Source organism: Palaemon carinicauda, chromosome 8, assembly GCF_036898095.1.
Source record: "Palaemon carinicauda isolate YSFRI2023 chromosome 8, ASM3689809v2, whole genome shotgun sequence".
NCBI classification, from domain to species: Eukaryota; Metazoa; Arthropoda; class Malacostraca; order Decapoda; family Palaemonidae; genus Palaemon; species Palaemon carinicauda.
Genome location: NC_090732.1, coordinates 176,831,968 through 176,845,825, shown reverse-complemented (window position 1 = coordinate 176,845,825; position 13,858 = coordinate 176,831,968). Strand labels below are relative to the sequence as shown.

General features: G+C 38.0%; 3 protein-coding genes across 3 annotated transcripts; 1 reads left to right on the top strand and 2 right to left on the bottom strand.

The window, feature by feature from the left end:
• Positions 1–2,729: 2,729 nt before the first annotated feature.
• On the top strand, positions 2,730–10,050 carry LOC137645590 (uncharacterized). Its single transcript, XM_068378390.1, has 3 exons — positions 2,730–2,973; positions 9,487–9,659; positions 10,012–10,050. Exons 1-3 carry the CDS (start codon positions 2,730–2,732, stop codon positions 10,048–10,050), a joined length of 456 nt encoding a protein of 151 aa, XP_068234491.1.
• Positions 10,051–10,073: 23 nt separating this feature from the next.
• Positions 10,074–11,027, bottom strand: LOC137645589 (uncharacterized). Its single transcript, XM_068378389.1, has one exon. It carries the CDS (start codon positions 11,025–11,027, stop codon positions 10,074–10,076), a length of 954 nt encoding a protein of 317 aa, XP_068234490.1.
• Positions 11,028–11,606: 579 nt separating this feature from the next.
• LOC137645588 (uncharacterized) lies at positions 11,607–12,517 on the bottom strand. Its single transcript, XM_068378388.1, has 2 exons — positions 12,427–12,517; positions 11,607–12,109 (listed from the first exon to the last, which is right to left on the bottom strand). Exons 1-2 carry the CDS (start codon positions 12,515–12,517, stop codon positions 11,607–11,609), a joined length of 594 nt encoding a protein of 197 aa, XP_068234489.1.
• Between the last annotated feature and the right edge of the window lie 1,341 nt (positions 12,518–13,858).

Here is a 13,858-nt window from a genome sequence, read left to right as displayed (position 1 = left end):
GCGGCAACCCCCCCGAGGACACTTTCCCGGAAATCTCCAATTGGCTTTTTGAGCAAGGGAACACCCCAATAGGATACGACGACCTCAAAACATACCTCCTGGAGCAGTATTCACCATCCCCAACCGGCAGTATAGCCAAACTTTTTCAGATCTCTCAACAACCGTTGGGGGACCAAAGGTCGTGTCTTGCCATCAGGGAAATGACCAGTATCGCTCGCCTGTAACCTGCCACAGACGGCTCTCCTCGTCAGGTGAACCTACTTCATGTCCTTTGGGTACAATACTTACATGAACCTGTATGCGCTAACATACCCAATGTCGACATTTTGCACATGAAGGACCTGATGACCAAAGTCGATGCCCTTATGGACATCCACTTCAACATCAACCGAAGCTGACAAAAAGGTGGTTGGACCAAGATGAGCACCCCCAGATGCGACGGAGCATCGACAAAGCTGCCCACCGCCCACCACTCGCTCAAACCCCATCCTACAACCTCTACAGCCGCTTACTGAAACCCATAGGCCACAGTTATGTTACTACCACTCCAGATTCGGGGCTTCTGCGAAAAAAATCTTTGAACGGTTGTCAATGGCCAAAAAACGTGTAAGTCAGCCATCGTTTGATGCATGTACAGGCGTGCAATTTTTGGTAGACACGGGTGCTTGCCTTTTTCTGCTGCCAAGGCCAATCTCCAGAACATGACATAGTCTGTTTAAATTACCCGACGTCCGCCTGGTAGCGGCCAACGGATCTGTGATACGTACCTACAGTTACAAGAATCATATATTATCACTTGAAAGCATCAAATATCACTAAAAGTTTCTCGTTGCTGACGTCTTATTGCCAATCCTCAGCGTGGATTTCTTCTCACATTACCACCTCCTGGTTGATGTTGGTCCCTGCTGGCTAGTCAGTGCAGACTCTTACTCATCCATATCTCTTCAACCTACGCCCTCCAACCTTGCTTTCCACATCAGCGCACCCACAGTTGCTTATGCCCACCTTCTCACATCCTACCGGGAAGTCCTCTGTCCAGAACTTTGCCAAATGCCCACGGTTCCCACCAACACGATATATATCACCATATCGAGGCAACAGGGCTCCCAATGTTTGCCAGATTCATGCGTCTGGCACCACATCATCATCCTTACACATCATCCTCAAGTGATATGGCTTCCTGCGTGCATGTGGGGATTCAAGGAGTTTGAACATCCAGACAGAACAAGATCACCACCAAACATCGCCGACGTGACTTCCTAATTGCAAAACAAAGGTTTTCTCCACGCTCGACCTCTTGAAGGGGTATTATCAGGTGCCCATGAACCCAAAAGAAATCCCCAAGACCTGCATCACCACCCTCTTCTGTAGATACACATTCAATTACTCTGTTTTGGCCTTCAAAATGCTGGGGTCAATATTCAACGTCTCATGAATGGCATCTTAAGTGACTTCCCCTTCTCTGTATGTTACGTGGACTACATACTTGTGTTCTCTTCCTCCCTGAACAACTCTATCACCTACATCATGCTCAACCACCTACAACAGAACTGCCTTGTAGTTTTGTATGGCAAGTGTACCTTCAGCGCCAACGAAGTAACGTTCTTAGAGCACCACATCACTCCTGAAGGAGCCCACCCCCTCCCTGAAAAGGAGGAAGCCATTCAGAACTTCCCCACGCCCTCGACCATCAAAGCACTGAAAGAATTCTTGGGCATGATCAACTATCATCACCATTTCCTGCCAGTCATTGCTGCCACTCTTGGCACCCCCCTCCCCACTACGCCTCCTTCAAGGGCAAGCTGAAAGACCTGAAGTGGGGTCTCCTTCAAAAAGCGGATTTCTTCAACTCAAAGAATGCCTTATTAACACCTGCTGCTCTCACTTTTCCCAGGCCACATGAACTAATCCATCTCTACACTGATGCCAGGTACATAGCTATTGGTGCAGTACTCAAGCAGGTGGTCAACGGCTCGCCCAGCCCATTGACCTTCTTCAGTAGAAAACTGTCCAAGGAGGAATCCGGCTACCCTACATTAGATCTTGAATTATTGGTGATGCACTTGGCTGTCCGTCACTTTTGCCAATTCTTAAAAGGTACACCCTTCGTCATTAACATGGACTACCAGGCTCTGGTGCACGCCTTCATTTGACAGTCCAACGCCTGGTCGGCCTGTCAACGCTGACATCTCTCTGTTATGGCTTAATAAAATTGCACACTTCAACACATCCCTAGGAAAATGAATCTTGTCGCTCTGTCTTTTCAAGAAGCACATTGGCCACCATTTAATTGGGATTTGATTACGATCCCCTGGTATCCCTCCTTTGGGAAGACGTCTTTCTCGACGATTCCAACACCACCCTCCTCTGTGACGTCATTACTTGTAGACCTACACCATGGATACTTTCTCCCATATGCAGACAGGTGTTTAATACCATAATAATAAAAATGTTAATGATCTTAATAAAACAATAATTTCATTAATCTCAATAATAAGGATAATTATATTAAGTGAAATAAAAATGATAATTTTAGATTATTCTATAAAAGTGGTAACTGAAGTTTTTGAAGTTGCCGAAGACATTGATGTCGTGGCTTCTCACATCCCTCATGCCAATCAACTGCACAGCTACTGAAGACGAAGTTCATTTGGCACAGCATTACTAAGGATGATAAGAATTGGGTTTGTGCTTGTACTTCATGCCAAACTTCAAAAGTACATCGACACATGGATTCAGGAGTGGACACCTTTCCTCAACCTTTGCGGCTTTATGCACACATTCCCGTCGATGTAGCGGGTCCCCTACCTGCATCACAAGGACATCATTACCTGTTTACCGTCATCAACCGCTCCACTTGTTGGACTGAAGCCCTTCCCATGGGAACTTTAATGTCTGCCTTATGTACATCTGCCTTACTCTCCGGTTGGATAGCGATATATGGTATCTCTGAGCATATTACTTCTGACAGGGGTACCCATTTCACATCTCAATTGTTCAGTTGTGGACATCATTAGCAAATCCCCTAGGAATTACCCTACATCAGACAACCCCCTAAAACTCTGCTAATTGTTTCCGTCTGCAACCTCCTCCAACAATCTTCAGATCCTACGTCACATTATGGGAGAATTTGCTCCATGCCGCCAGACATACCGACCAATCTGCACTCGGCAAAACACATTTTTCTCGCAATGACACTACTAAGCAACCGTTACCGTCCCCTTTCCTTGTGAATTGTCGTATGCCGAAGGCTTTCTCCATCAACATTAGCAAAGAAAACTGGTTCTCCAATGATCTCCTAAAACCTGTACAGTATATCCATATTGCCTGCCTACAGTACGCCTTTTCCAGAGCAGGGCGCCTTATTTCACATCTATGTCATTCTTAGGGAGGAGCCATGTACCGCACATGTTTTATACACAATCGTACACTGTAATGGTTTAGATTTTTTTATCTTGTCAATCATATTTCTCTGCACTGTTAATAGATCAATCTGTGTTATCATGCTAGCTCATGTTCTGTTATGTTTGAATTTTTATGTTGTTCTTTCTCGCAAGTTTCTGTATATAAACTTGATGATTGTCTGATAAAGTTTAGTTGCACTTACCTTACCTTCCAGTTGCAACCTAACTGCACACCTGCACAGAATGCACCGTGACACTCGGGAGATGATAATTAGTTGTGGTATTATATATACCCAAGAAACATCATATCTGTTGGTAAATAGTATGAAATACCATAAAGATACTGAAATTTAAAATGGTTTTTCTAATGTGGATAAGTTATTGAAATCAGGTTAAGATTTAAGAATCATATCTTATCAAGATGGAAGGTTTTTTACTTCATTAAGACACAGATTAGATTTTATACCCAATTTTAGATGCCGACAGTATTTTTTAGTTTATTTATTTTTATCTCTCAGGCTTATTCTTAATATTCACGATAAGCTGACAGCCCAAACAACATCCTTGTTATAAGCTAAGGATATGAAATTACCCAATTTCGCGTATTATAGGATTTAATCAAATACTCAGCATCCTAAAAAGCGCTTCTTCTTCTTATAAACATTTTTTATATACTTTTAATATAATTCCGCAAGTCTCATAATTACTAAAGTTGAGAAGACCATCATTTCATAAAGATGAATTCGGAAACATTTTCATTTTCAGAATGAAAGGTACGTTGTCTTTTAAAATTATTTCCAAAATTATATTTCATCATCTTTAATTTTTCACCTCATTGCATTCATCGCCGGAATCCCAGCGTCCAAAATGTCCAGAGTCGAGGAGAAACGAAGCTCATTTAAAACATGACAAAGAGGAAAGGTTTTCGTCTGAAGATTTTGATAATTCCCCAGTTATGCCTTAGTTGCTAATTCCTCCGCTTTGCAAATGGAATTCCCCCAGAAGAAGATTTGAAGCCGGGCAACCATCATACAAAATCCGGTATTCTTCTTTTTTCCTAGTCCATCCGAGCTCATTTCGGCACAAGAATAAGCTTTAGCGAGCATTTGCTCTCGGCTAAAAGCATGGACTAATCTCCTGCAGAGATGAAAAAATTATAATTCTCATTCCCTTTAAATCATGCGGAGAAAATTACGCAAAGGAATAGCCGGGGTCACATTTTGATAGTTGATTACAACGGCCAAAATTTTAATATTATATTGTTTAAAATACTCTCTCTCTCTCTCTCTCTCTCTCTCTCTCTCTCTCTCTCTCTCTCTCTCTCTCTCTCTCTCTCTCTCTCTCTCTCTCTCTCTCTCATATTTGACACAAAGGAATGTAGTAACAGAGTAAATATGATTGTTACAAATCTCATTTTGATGTTATCCTCACGTCAAACAGGATGATATTCATCATAAGCCTTGGTGAAATGAGAATTTTAGGTAATAGAAGTGAGAGAAATTTAATCCCTGACTTCTTTTATGGAGACTTTGTTAATGATAAAGATTAATAACGATATCATAAACATAAAAGAATATACAAGTTTGCATATTGACTGACTTTTGCTTTTGATATTTGTTTACCTATTGATTAATTTGGTATATTCTTATTTCTTTCATTCTTTTTCCGGGATTGATTTTCTCTTCTGCAAATGAACAACCACGCTCACAAAAAAAGTAAATTTTGCACATTATCGACTCTAATGATAATATTAATAATGATAGTAATAATTATAACAAAAGTAACAATAATGATAATTAGGAAAATGCTAATAATGCTAGCACTAAGAATAGTAATAGGAAGGATTAGTACATTGACAGCCCCCCTCCCGTTAGATCTAACAGACTTAGAAAAATTGAAACACTTAAAAAAAAGTATGATATATGTCCTTCCTTACATTACACTAGACTTCAGTCTTTCACGAATTCATAATGTACTAAATCCACTAACCTTCCCTTATGATTTTCGGTGAAATTCGCTGCCTGACAGTTTTATTAGATGTACCAGCATGATAAAGAGTCAGCTATAATAAACGCGAAAGCATGACATAGGATTAGTAATAATTGACTGGGAAGCATGACATAGAATCAGATACAATGGATGCGAAAGCGTGTCATAGATTTTGTTATAATAGACGCAAAAGCATGACGTAGAATCGGTTACAATGGACGCAAAAGCAGGATTTAAAATCAGATACAATAGACGCGAAAGTTTTTTTATAGAATCAGTTACGAAAGTTGTGAAAGCAAGACTAAGAATTAGGTACAATAGAAGTGAAAGCATGAATGAGAATCATTTACAATAGACGTAAAATCTTGATTAAGAATCAATTACAGTAGAAATAAAAGCAAAACATAGAATCAGTTACAATAAATGTTAACGCATGACATAAAATGTTACAACAGACGCGAAAAGTTGATAGAGAATCAGTTACGATATATACAAAAGCGTGACTTAGAATCAGTTACAACAGATGCGAAAACGGGACTAAGACTCAGTTACAGTAGATGCGAAAGTATGACGTGAGAATCAGTTACAACAGACGCGATAGATCGATAAAGAATCATTTACAATACACGCGGAATCATGATTTAAAATCAGTTAAAAGACTTGAAAATATATTAGGAAATTATCCCTTCAACAGAAGGCATATATTCATCCCCAGATCCCCAAGGATAACAGGTTGTACTTAGCATTTGATAAAAGCCACTAAACCAGGGGCCACGTAGCCACCTGCCCCCCCCCCCCCCTCCTCCCCCTCCTCCAGACTTAATACTTCCCATGGCCCATCAACGGTAAAATACATCTCTCCATCCATCCCCTTCCCCTCCTCCAAACTTAATGGAGTAAAATAATGTGCCAAAGTTTATTGTACTGTAATAGATGAAATTAATTCCCAAGTAAATTTCTGTCCTAAATTTTATTGTATTATAATTGATAGAATTAATTATTGAGTAAAATAGTGCACCAAAACTTATTGTACTCGTATTGCAATTGATAAAATTAAAACCTGAGGAAAATACTTTGCCATCGTTTATTGTTCTCTAATGGATAGATGTAGTAAAATTGTGCCAAAGTTTATAGTACTGGATACAATTAATTCCTGAGAAAACAGTACATTGAATGTCATGCACGGAGAATATATTAATTTTTTGTATTAAGGGTTCGTGAGTTGTGGTCATCGGTAAGCTAAATTTGTCATAGTAGAGACAAACAAACAAAAATGGAAAGGACAATAATAGCTGACAACAGTAACGACGAGAAAAGTATAAAAAACTGGTAAAATATATCTTTCCAGTGTTGCCAGATACCACCAGATTTATCCTCTCTGATTAATTTCGTTATTTCATTTTCCTGCATGTTTCTAATGATAACGGCTAAACTTGCCACTATTTATTGTTAACCCTCCGCATCAAGTTTCTTTTGGACATTTACTACATCCTTTTCCACTTGAGAGAAATCGGAGATTATAAATTGCTTTATTTAAGATGGACAGTGCTCGTGAAGTCACGTACGGCCAAATGATACTCACCATAGTGATAATAGATATAATAGTAATTGGTATTATCTTTATCATTATTATTGATATCATCATTATCAATATCATTACTCTTGATATTAATCAAAATTATTATTATTATTATTATTATTATTATTATTACTATTATTATTATTACTGTTGTTGTTGTTGTTGTTTTTTGTCGATATTGCTTATTCATCATTTCTTTTAGATTAACTGTTATCATCCTGCTGATGATATTGATAAGAGAAAGTAAAATTGCACCAAATAATTAATTTTTCAAAAAATATAAATTATTCTCCAAAAACGAGTTGATTAAATATTACCACACTTCAGTATTATTTCAGTTTTCTTAAATATCGTCAAACGTACAAATCTAAATAAGTATAATGCAGGACACCTGATAAGAGATGTTATTATCCTTTTCACTTCTATGTGTACATTTATGATTGTGTGTATGTATGTATGTATTTATATCTAACTATTCCCCCCACAGGAGTAGCATCAGAGATGAACAATATCATTGAATTCCTTATTTTTCCAATATCTGAGGAAGCGTGGATGAACCCTATGTGCATTAAAAAAACTTCCTCCATACTAGCTGCTTCGTATTTTTACACAGAAGGCTCGTCTGCACTGAGTCAAACTGGCGTACACACATTGTACTATTTGTTTCTTGGGTATCAAGGATCATTCCTGTCCACATAAAGTTTACTAAACAATGTTCTTCTTTTCAACCAACTAGACCAAACCATCTTAACCTGTTATTTTTTTCACTCACATCCATCTTTACTTCCATAAAGGAGTTTTGGTTTTAAAATGCGGTTATAACCCTGACTGGTGATCGCCAGACTAGGGTTCGATTCCCGCTCAAAGTGATTAGTTTCTTTGGTCACTGCAACCTCGCCATTCTTGTGAGCCAAGGATGGGGGCTCTGTGGGAGCCTATAATTCTATCTGCTGAGTCATCAGCAGCCATTGCCTGGCCCTCATTGGTCCTACCTTGAGTAGAGAGAGGCTTGGGCGCTGATCATATGTAAATATGGTCATTCTCTAGGGCATTGTCCTGATCGATAGGACAAAGTCACTGTCCATTGCCTATGCCAATCATGAGCGGCCTTTAATCCTTCTCATGTTAACTTCAACAGGCAAATCAATTCAATCTCTTGCACACATCCTGACAAATTTATTGCTTATTTTTATAACTCGCCTCCTCTTTAGTTTCACCTTCACTCTTTATAGGTACAGTAATGCAGGATATATAACAACTCGGGCTGCCTTGCTGTATCTTTTATTGATCTGATTCAGCCTGTAAAGCATGACAATATAAATAGGTATCCCAAATATGATTTTCCACCACATTTAACAACCATACATTTAATAACATCACATTTGATATATAATACATTAACAATAATACATAGTAATAGTGCAATGAATAATAATGCAAAATGAACAGTACACGACAAATGCATACCCGCTCAACTTACAATGTGACCGCCCATTCTTAGCCATGGTAATTAATTGAATACGCCATCCGTCTATACACTGCCACCGACACTTGTCAGTCATAACACCGTCCTGCACTGCTTCCCCGCACCAACATAAAGAACTTGCTTGAAGGATTTTCGGTATCAGACCATTACAATTTCTCGTGCCCGTATCCTCATTATGTCCCCGAATACAATGACAATACGAACATTAATGCAAAGTTTACTAATAAAATTTCATAAAAAATGCAGAACCAGCTAATTATAATTTACACAAAAAAATAACACTGCATCCTATGACACGAAGGATATGTCAATCACGAATGGTAATTACACTACAATAATCACAACAATGAAAACTGAGGCGGTGAAAAGTACAACTAAGAAAATCCTAAGGACGGGAGAATTTTGCGACAGTCTCCCATCCTTGGAACAATCCGACAGTACTACAAATGCCGCTTCTAACTAAAGCAACATGTTCTCAGTAATTTCGAATTGTCCAAAAGTTACAATATTACCAAATACAATTCCCAATATTTATCCAACTTAACATGTACATGAATTTCATTAACCAGAATATTACCACAACCACATAAATACAAACTATTATGATGATGATCATAATATACTCCCCCCACAACAGATTAATGCCACTTAAGTCTACTGTTCTTCCACCGGAAGTATCACCACTAATTTATGCACCGATCTGGTTATTAGTTTATCAGGTTCTCCCAAATACCGTTTTCCAAACTTATTTATCTTATATCTGAGTACCACATCCCTTGTTTTTCCATCTCTTCCCTGCATCCCTTCTACCACTTGTGCTAATTTCCATTCTCCTCTCAATGCATTTTGGTCATTAACAAGTACAATATCACCCTTCATTACACTTCTTACATTCACATGCCATTTTTGTCTTACAATAAGAGTTGGAAAATAATTTTTCATCCATTTATTCCAAAACAAATCTACTATTTTCATCATAAATGCATATGACTTATTAAAATTAACTCTCTCATTCCAAAATCCACAAGGAGCTTCGATGGTAGATCGACCCAATAGTAAATCATTAGGTCTTAACACAGTCCCTTCGGTAAAGTTTTCCCCTGGTTTAAACCCAATAGGCCGTTCATTCAACATATTGGCAACTTCATACATTACAGATTGTAGTTCCCCAAAAGATATGACTGATTCACCTATGATTCTGGTGAGTGACCTCTTCACCAGTCTAATTAACGACTCGCTACAAGCGTTATCCCATGGGGCATCAGCAGATTTATTAAATACCCAGGTTAAACCTTCAAAATTTCCAAAGTTAAACACTAAACCTTTATTCCACTGAGTAACCATTTCTCTCAACTCCTTGTTAGCAGACACCAACTGCGTACCATTATCACTGTAAAGCTTCTTTGGAAATCCTCTTAGACATGTGAACCTTTTCAGTACAGTAAGAAAGTTTTGAGTATCATAACCCTCAGAAATGTCCAAATGTACAGCCCTTGTAACCATGCAATTAAAAATTACTCCAAATATTTTCCTTTTCACTCTTCTTTTTACAGTATCACAAACCCAGAAAGGGCCAAAAAGATCTAGGCTAACATTATGCCATGGAGGACATGGTTCAAGTCTCTTTTGGCAACTCTCCCATAGCTTGTGATGTACAGATCTTGTCAATTCTTCGACATACTACACACTGTTTTCTAATAGATTTCATTGTTTTCGTTGCTCCCAATATCCAATATTTCACTTGAGCTCTAGCAAGACTTGATTCAACTCCACTGTGATCCTTTTGATGTATGTGAGACATATATATTAAAGAGAATGGGTGCTTTGGTGGGAGAAGTATAAACTGATTCTGATCCCAATTGTCCTTCAACCTTTTGGACATCCTGCTACCCACGGTGACTATGCCATCCTCTCTCGAAACTGGTCCTAAACGTCTATACCTCTTTTCCCAGTCTTGTGGCAAACTTGCTTGAGCGTTTATGACGAAATACAACTCAGCTTGCTGTATCTCTTCTGTACTAGGATCGCACAATATAGCCTTAAACGATTTTTTCTTTATTGCACTAATAATTCTAGCCATCACTGATAACAGTCTTTTCATATTGCTAAATCTTTGGATATCAATCACCTGGCTACTTGAATTAATTTCTCCTTCATTTAAGGCCACTCTTGCAAAAACAACATCAGGAAGATCCGATACTGTACTCTGTTTTACAGGCCATTCCGAGGAATTTTGATACAGGAATTCTGGACCCTTTTGCCAAACAGATTCTGTGTCTAATTCTCTGGGGTTACATTTCCTAGTAGTCAAATCAGCGTTGTTTTCCTTGGAAGATACCCAAAACCATTCTATGGGTTCAGTTTTGGACTGAATTTCTGCAACCCTAATTCCAACAAAGGAATTAAACTGGTGGGATTCCTTCTGGATCTGTGCTCTTACTATCTCACTGTCAGTGATGTGGATTACCTTAGAGAATCTGTATCTCATATTGATTTCAACGGTTGCCCTCAATCTCGATGCTAAAACAGCAGCACACAGTTCTAATCGTGGTATACTGATTTGTTTCATAGGCGCTATTCTATTCTTTGAACAAAGAAGGTTTACATAATAATTACCATCTTGCTTTTCCCATCTAACATATGCTACAGCTCCATACGCTTTTATACTACTATCACAAAAAATGATCAACTCTGGGTCTTTAATTACGTCTGCAGGCCTTACACACCTATTAAAACAGATATTTTCAATTTCAAACATTTCCCTAAACAAATTTTTAGCTTCAGAGTATAAGGTATCACTAATAGGATCATCCCATCCCCTTGAATGTCCCTCATTAATTTCTACAATGATTGAACGCATCAACAACTTTGTCTTCAGCGTAAATGGTGTTAAGAGTCCCAAAGGATCATACAGCTTTGCAAATTGTGATAGTACACTTCTCTTAGTCAACAGAGGTGTCATACAACTCTCAAAATTATCACAGTTCACATCCGACTCTATTCTACCTTCACAGGTTTTTTTTGTGAAATTGAGTTTGACCCTATATGAGAACGTATTCAGTTTAGGTTTCCAACTTAAACCCAAAACCTTTTCCTGTTCAGTATTTAAAACCCTAGCATTATTATCCTTATCCTCTCCTGATAAAACCTAGTATTTAATCTGAAATCCTCCCAATCTTAATACTTCTTCTACTTCTTTAATCCTTTCCAATGCACAATCCTTCGAGTTAACACTACTGATGATGTCATCGACATAAGAGCCCTCTACTATCATCTTGGATGCTAGCGGAAAGCAATTATTAATTTCTGCAGTTTTACGAAGTGCCATCATTGCAATAGATCCTGAGGGTTTATCCCCAAATGTAACAGTCTTCAATTTATAATGACTAGGATCTCTTTCTAACTCAAAGTTTCTCCATAAAAACCTGTGAGTATGCATATCCTCTTCTGAAAGTTTTACAGTATTGTACATCTTTTTAATATCACCAACCACGCCTATCTTTCCTTCCCTGAATCGTAATAGTATTCCCAATAGGTTATTAATTACATCAGGTCCCTTTGCAAGTAGGTCATTCAGAGATATTCCTTGATATGATGCTGCAGCATCAAATACTATTCTCACTGGGGTTGATGAGGAATCTGTTTTATAAACTGCATGGTGGGGTAAGTAGAAGATTGGACCCTTATAATCCAGCTCTGACTTCAATAATTTTTACGCTACCCCTCGATCCAACATGTCTTGAATTTGTTCTTGATATTTTGTGCATTGTGTTGCTCCCAGCCTTTTCAGTCTCTTTTCGGTAGCCTTCAATCTAGCATAAGCCATCGGAAAATTATTTGGCAGTTTAGAAGGGTCAGAAATCCAAGGATACTTAGATATCCAGCACAAGTTTTCTTCATCATAAGTTAATCCATCTTCAATGAGTTTGAGTTCTCTCTCTTCCCTGTGCATCCTTGAATAATCCAACCTTCCGATTGAACCTCCTCTTGGCTGTGGTGCGTTCCCTCTTCAGTTCCTCCATGGCTGCTCTGCGATATTGCTATTATGATGATGATCATAATATACTCCCCCCACAACAGATTGATGCCACTTAAGTCTACTGTTCTTCCACCGGAAGTATCACCACTAATTTATGCACCGATCTGGTTATTAGTTTATCAGGTTCTCCCAAATACCGTTTTCCAAACTTATTTATCTTATATCTGAGTACCACATCCCTTGTTTTTCCATCTCTTCCCTGCATCCCTTCTACCACTTGTGCTAATTTCCATTCTCCTCTCAATGCATTTTGGTCATTAACAAGTACAATATCACCCTTCATTATACTTCTTACATTCACATGCCATTTTTGTCTTACAATAAGAGTTGGAAAATAATTTTTCATCCAATTATTCCAAAAAAAATCTACTATTTTCATCTTAAATGCATATGACTTAACATATGACTCATTTTCCTTCGTTCCTATTCACTCTTCATCACCTCAAGCTTGCACATATTTACTTTCTCCTTCTCTTCTTACAAACGTTTTCAAACTCTTATACTTGAAAGTAGAATTATGACATTGAAGAAATATCAATATAGTTCCAAGTGAAGGAAAAATAGAGTCAACGGTCTATATCACTATACAATATCGAGGAAATTCATCTTATCCAATGCATAAAAACCAGCGTAGCATTTTTCTATAACATTGTTACCATAATAGAGTGATATCTTACAAGTGTAATATCAATATTTGTATCATGAATTTAATTAGTCATAAAAGAATTATGTAACGTTTCAAGGTTTAAAGGCCTTCTTGAATGGCAGAGGTAAGGGACAGTGATAAGGCCCTAACAGGACAATGCCCTAGATTCTGACCATACATACATATGATCAGCGCCTAAGTACCCTTTCCACCCAGGCTAGGACCAGGGATGCCCCAGATATATCTGCTGATGACTTAGCAGGTAGATCTATAAGTTCCCCAAAACCTTCCATCCTTAGGTCACAATGACAGTGAGGTTGCAGACACTATAAGAAACTATCGTATTTGAGCGGAACTCGATCTCCCCTCCAGCAGAACGCTAGGCAAAACTTTAGTAAATAAAGAATGTAATTTCAGATCAACAGGTATTGCTTCTAATCAAATCTGTAAATTCAGACATATTTACATACAGTCATAATAAAGATATTAAGCATATATCCAATCTCAGTTCCTGGTACGCTCAGAAATAAACATTAATTGATGAACATATAGTCAAAATAAAGTGGTAATTACGAATCATTGAATATCATTTGACATGCACCATACCATAATTCACCTATGAAAATGAACTCATTTATTTCCAAAATCTTAATTAAAGTTTGGATGGATTTCATATCCATTCAGAGTAAGCAATTTTCTATCAGTGGAAACGGAA

Coding starts and splice junctions, on each gene's coding strand:
- LOC137645590 (XM_068378390.1), top strand. CDS start 2,730: ATGGATTCAGGAGTGGACACCTTTCCTCAACCTTTGCGGCTTTATGCA. Junction 2,974..9,486: donor GCATATTACTTCTGACAGGG/GTACCCATTTCA, acceptor AAAATCCACAAG/GAGCTTCGATGGTAGATCGA. Junction 9,660..10,011: donor CTGATTCACCTATGATTCTG/GTGAGTGACCTC, acceptor TTCTTTTTACAG/TATCACAAACCCAGAAAGGG.
- LOC137645589 (XM_068378389.1), bottom strand. CDS start 11,027: ATGAAACAAATCAGTATACCACGATTAGAACTGTGTGCTGCTGTTTTA.
- LOC137645588 (XM_068378388.1), bottom strand. CDS start 12,517: ATGATCATCATCATAATAGCAATATCGCAGAGCAGCCATGGAGGAACT. Junction 12,110..12,426: donor AGAGGAGGTTCAATCGGAAG/GTTGGATTATTC, acceptor CCCACCATGCAG/TTTATAAAACAGATTCCTCA.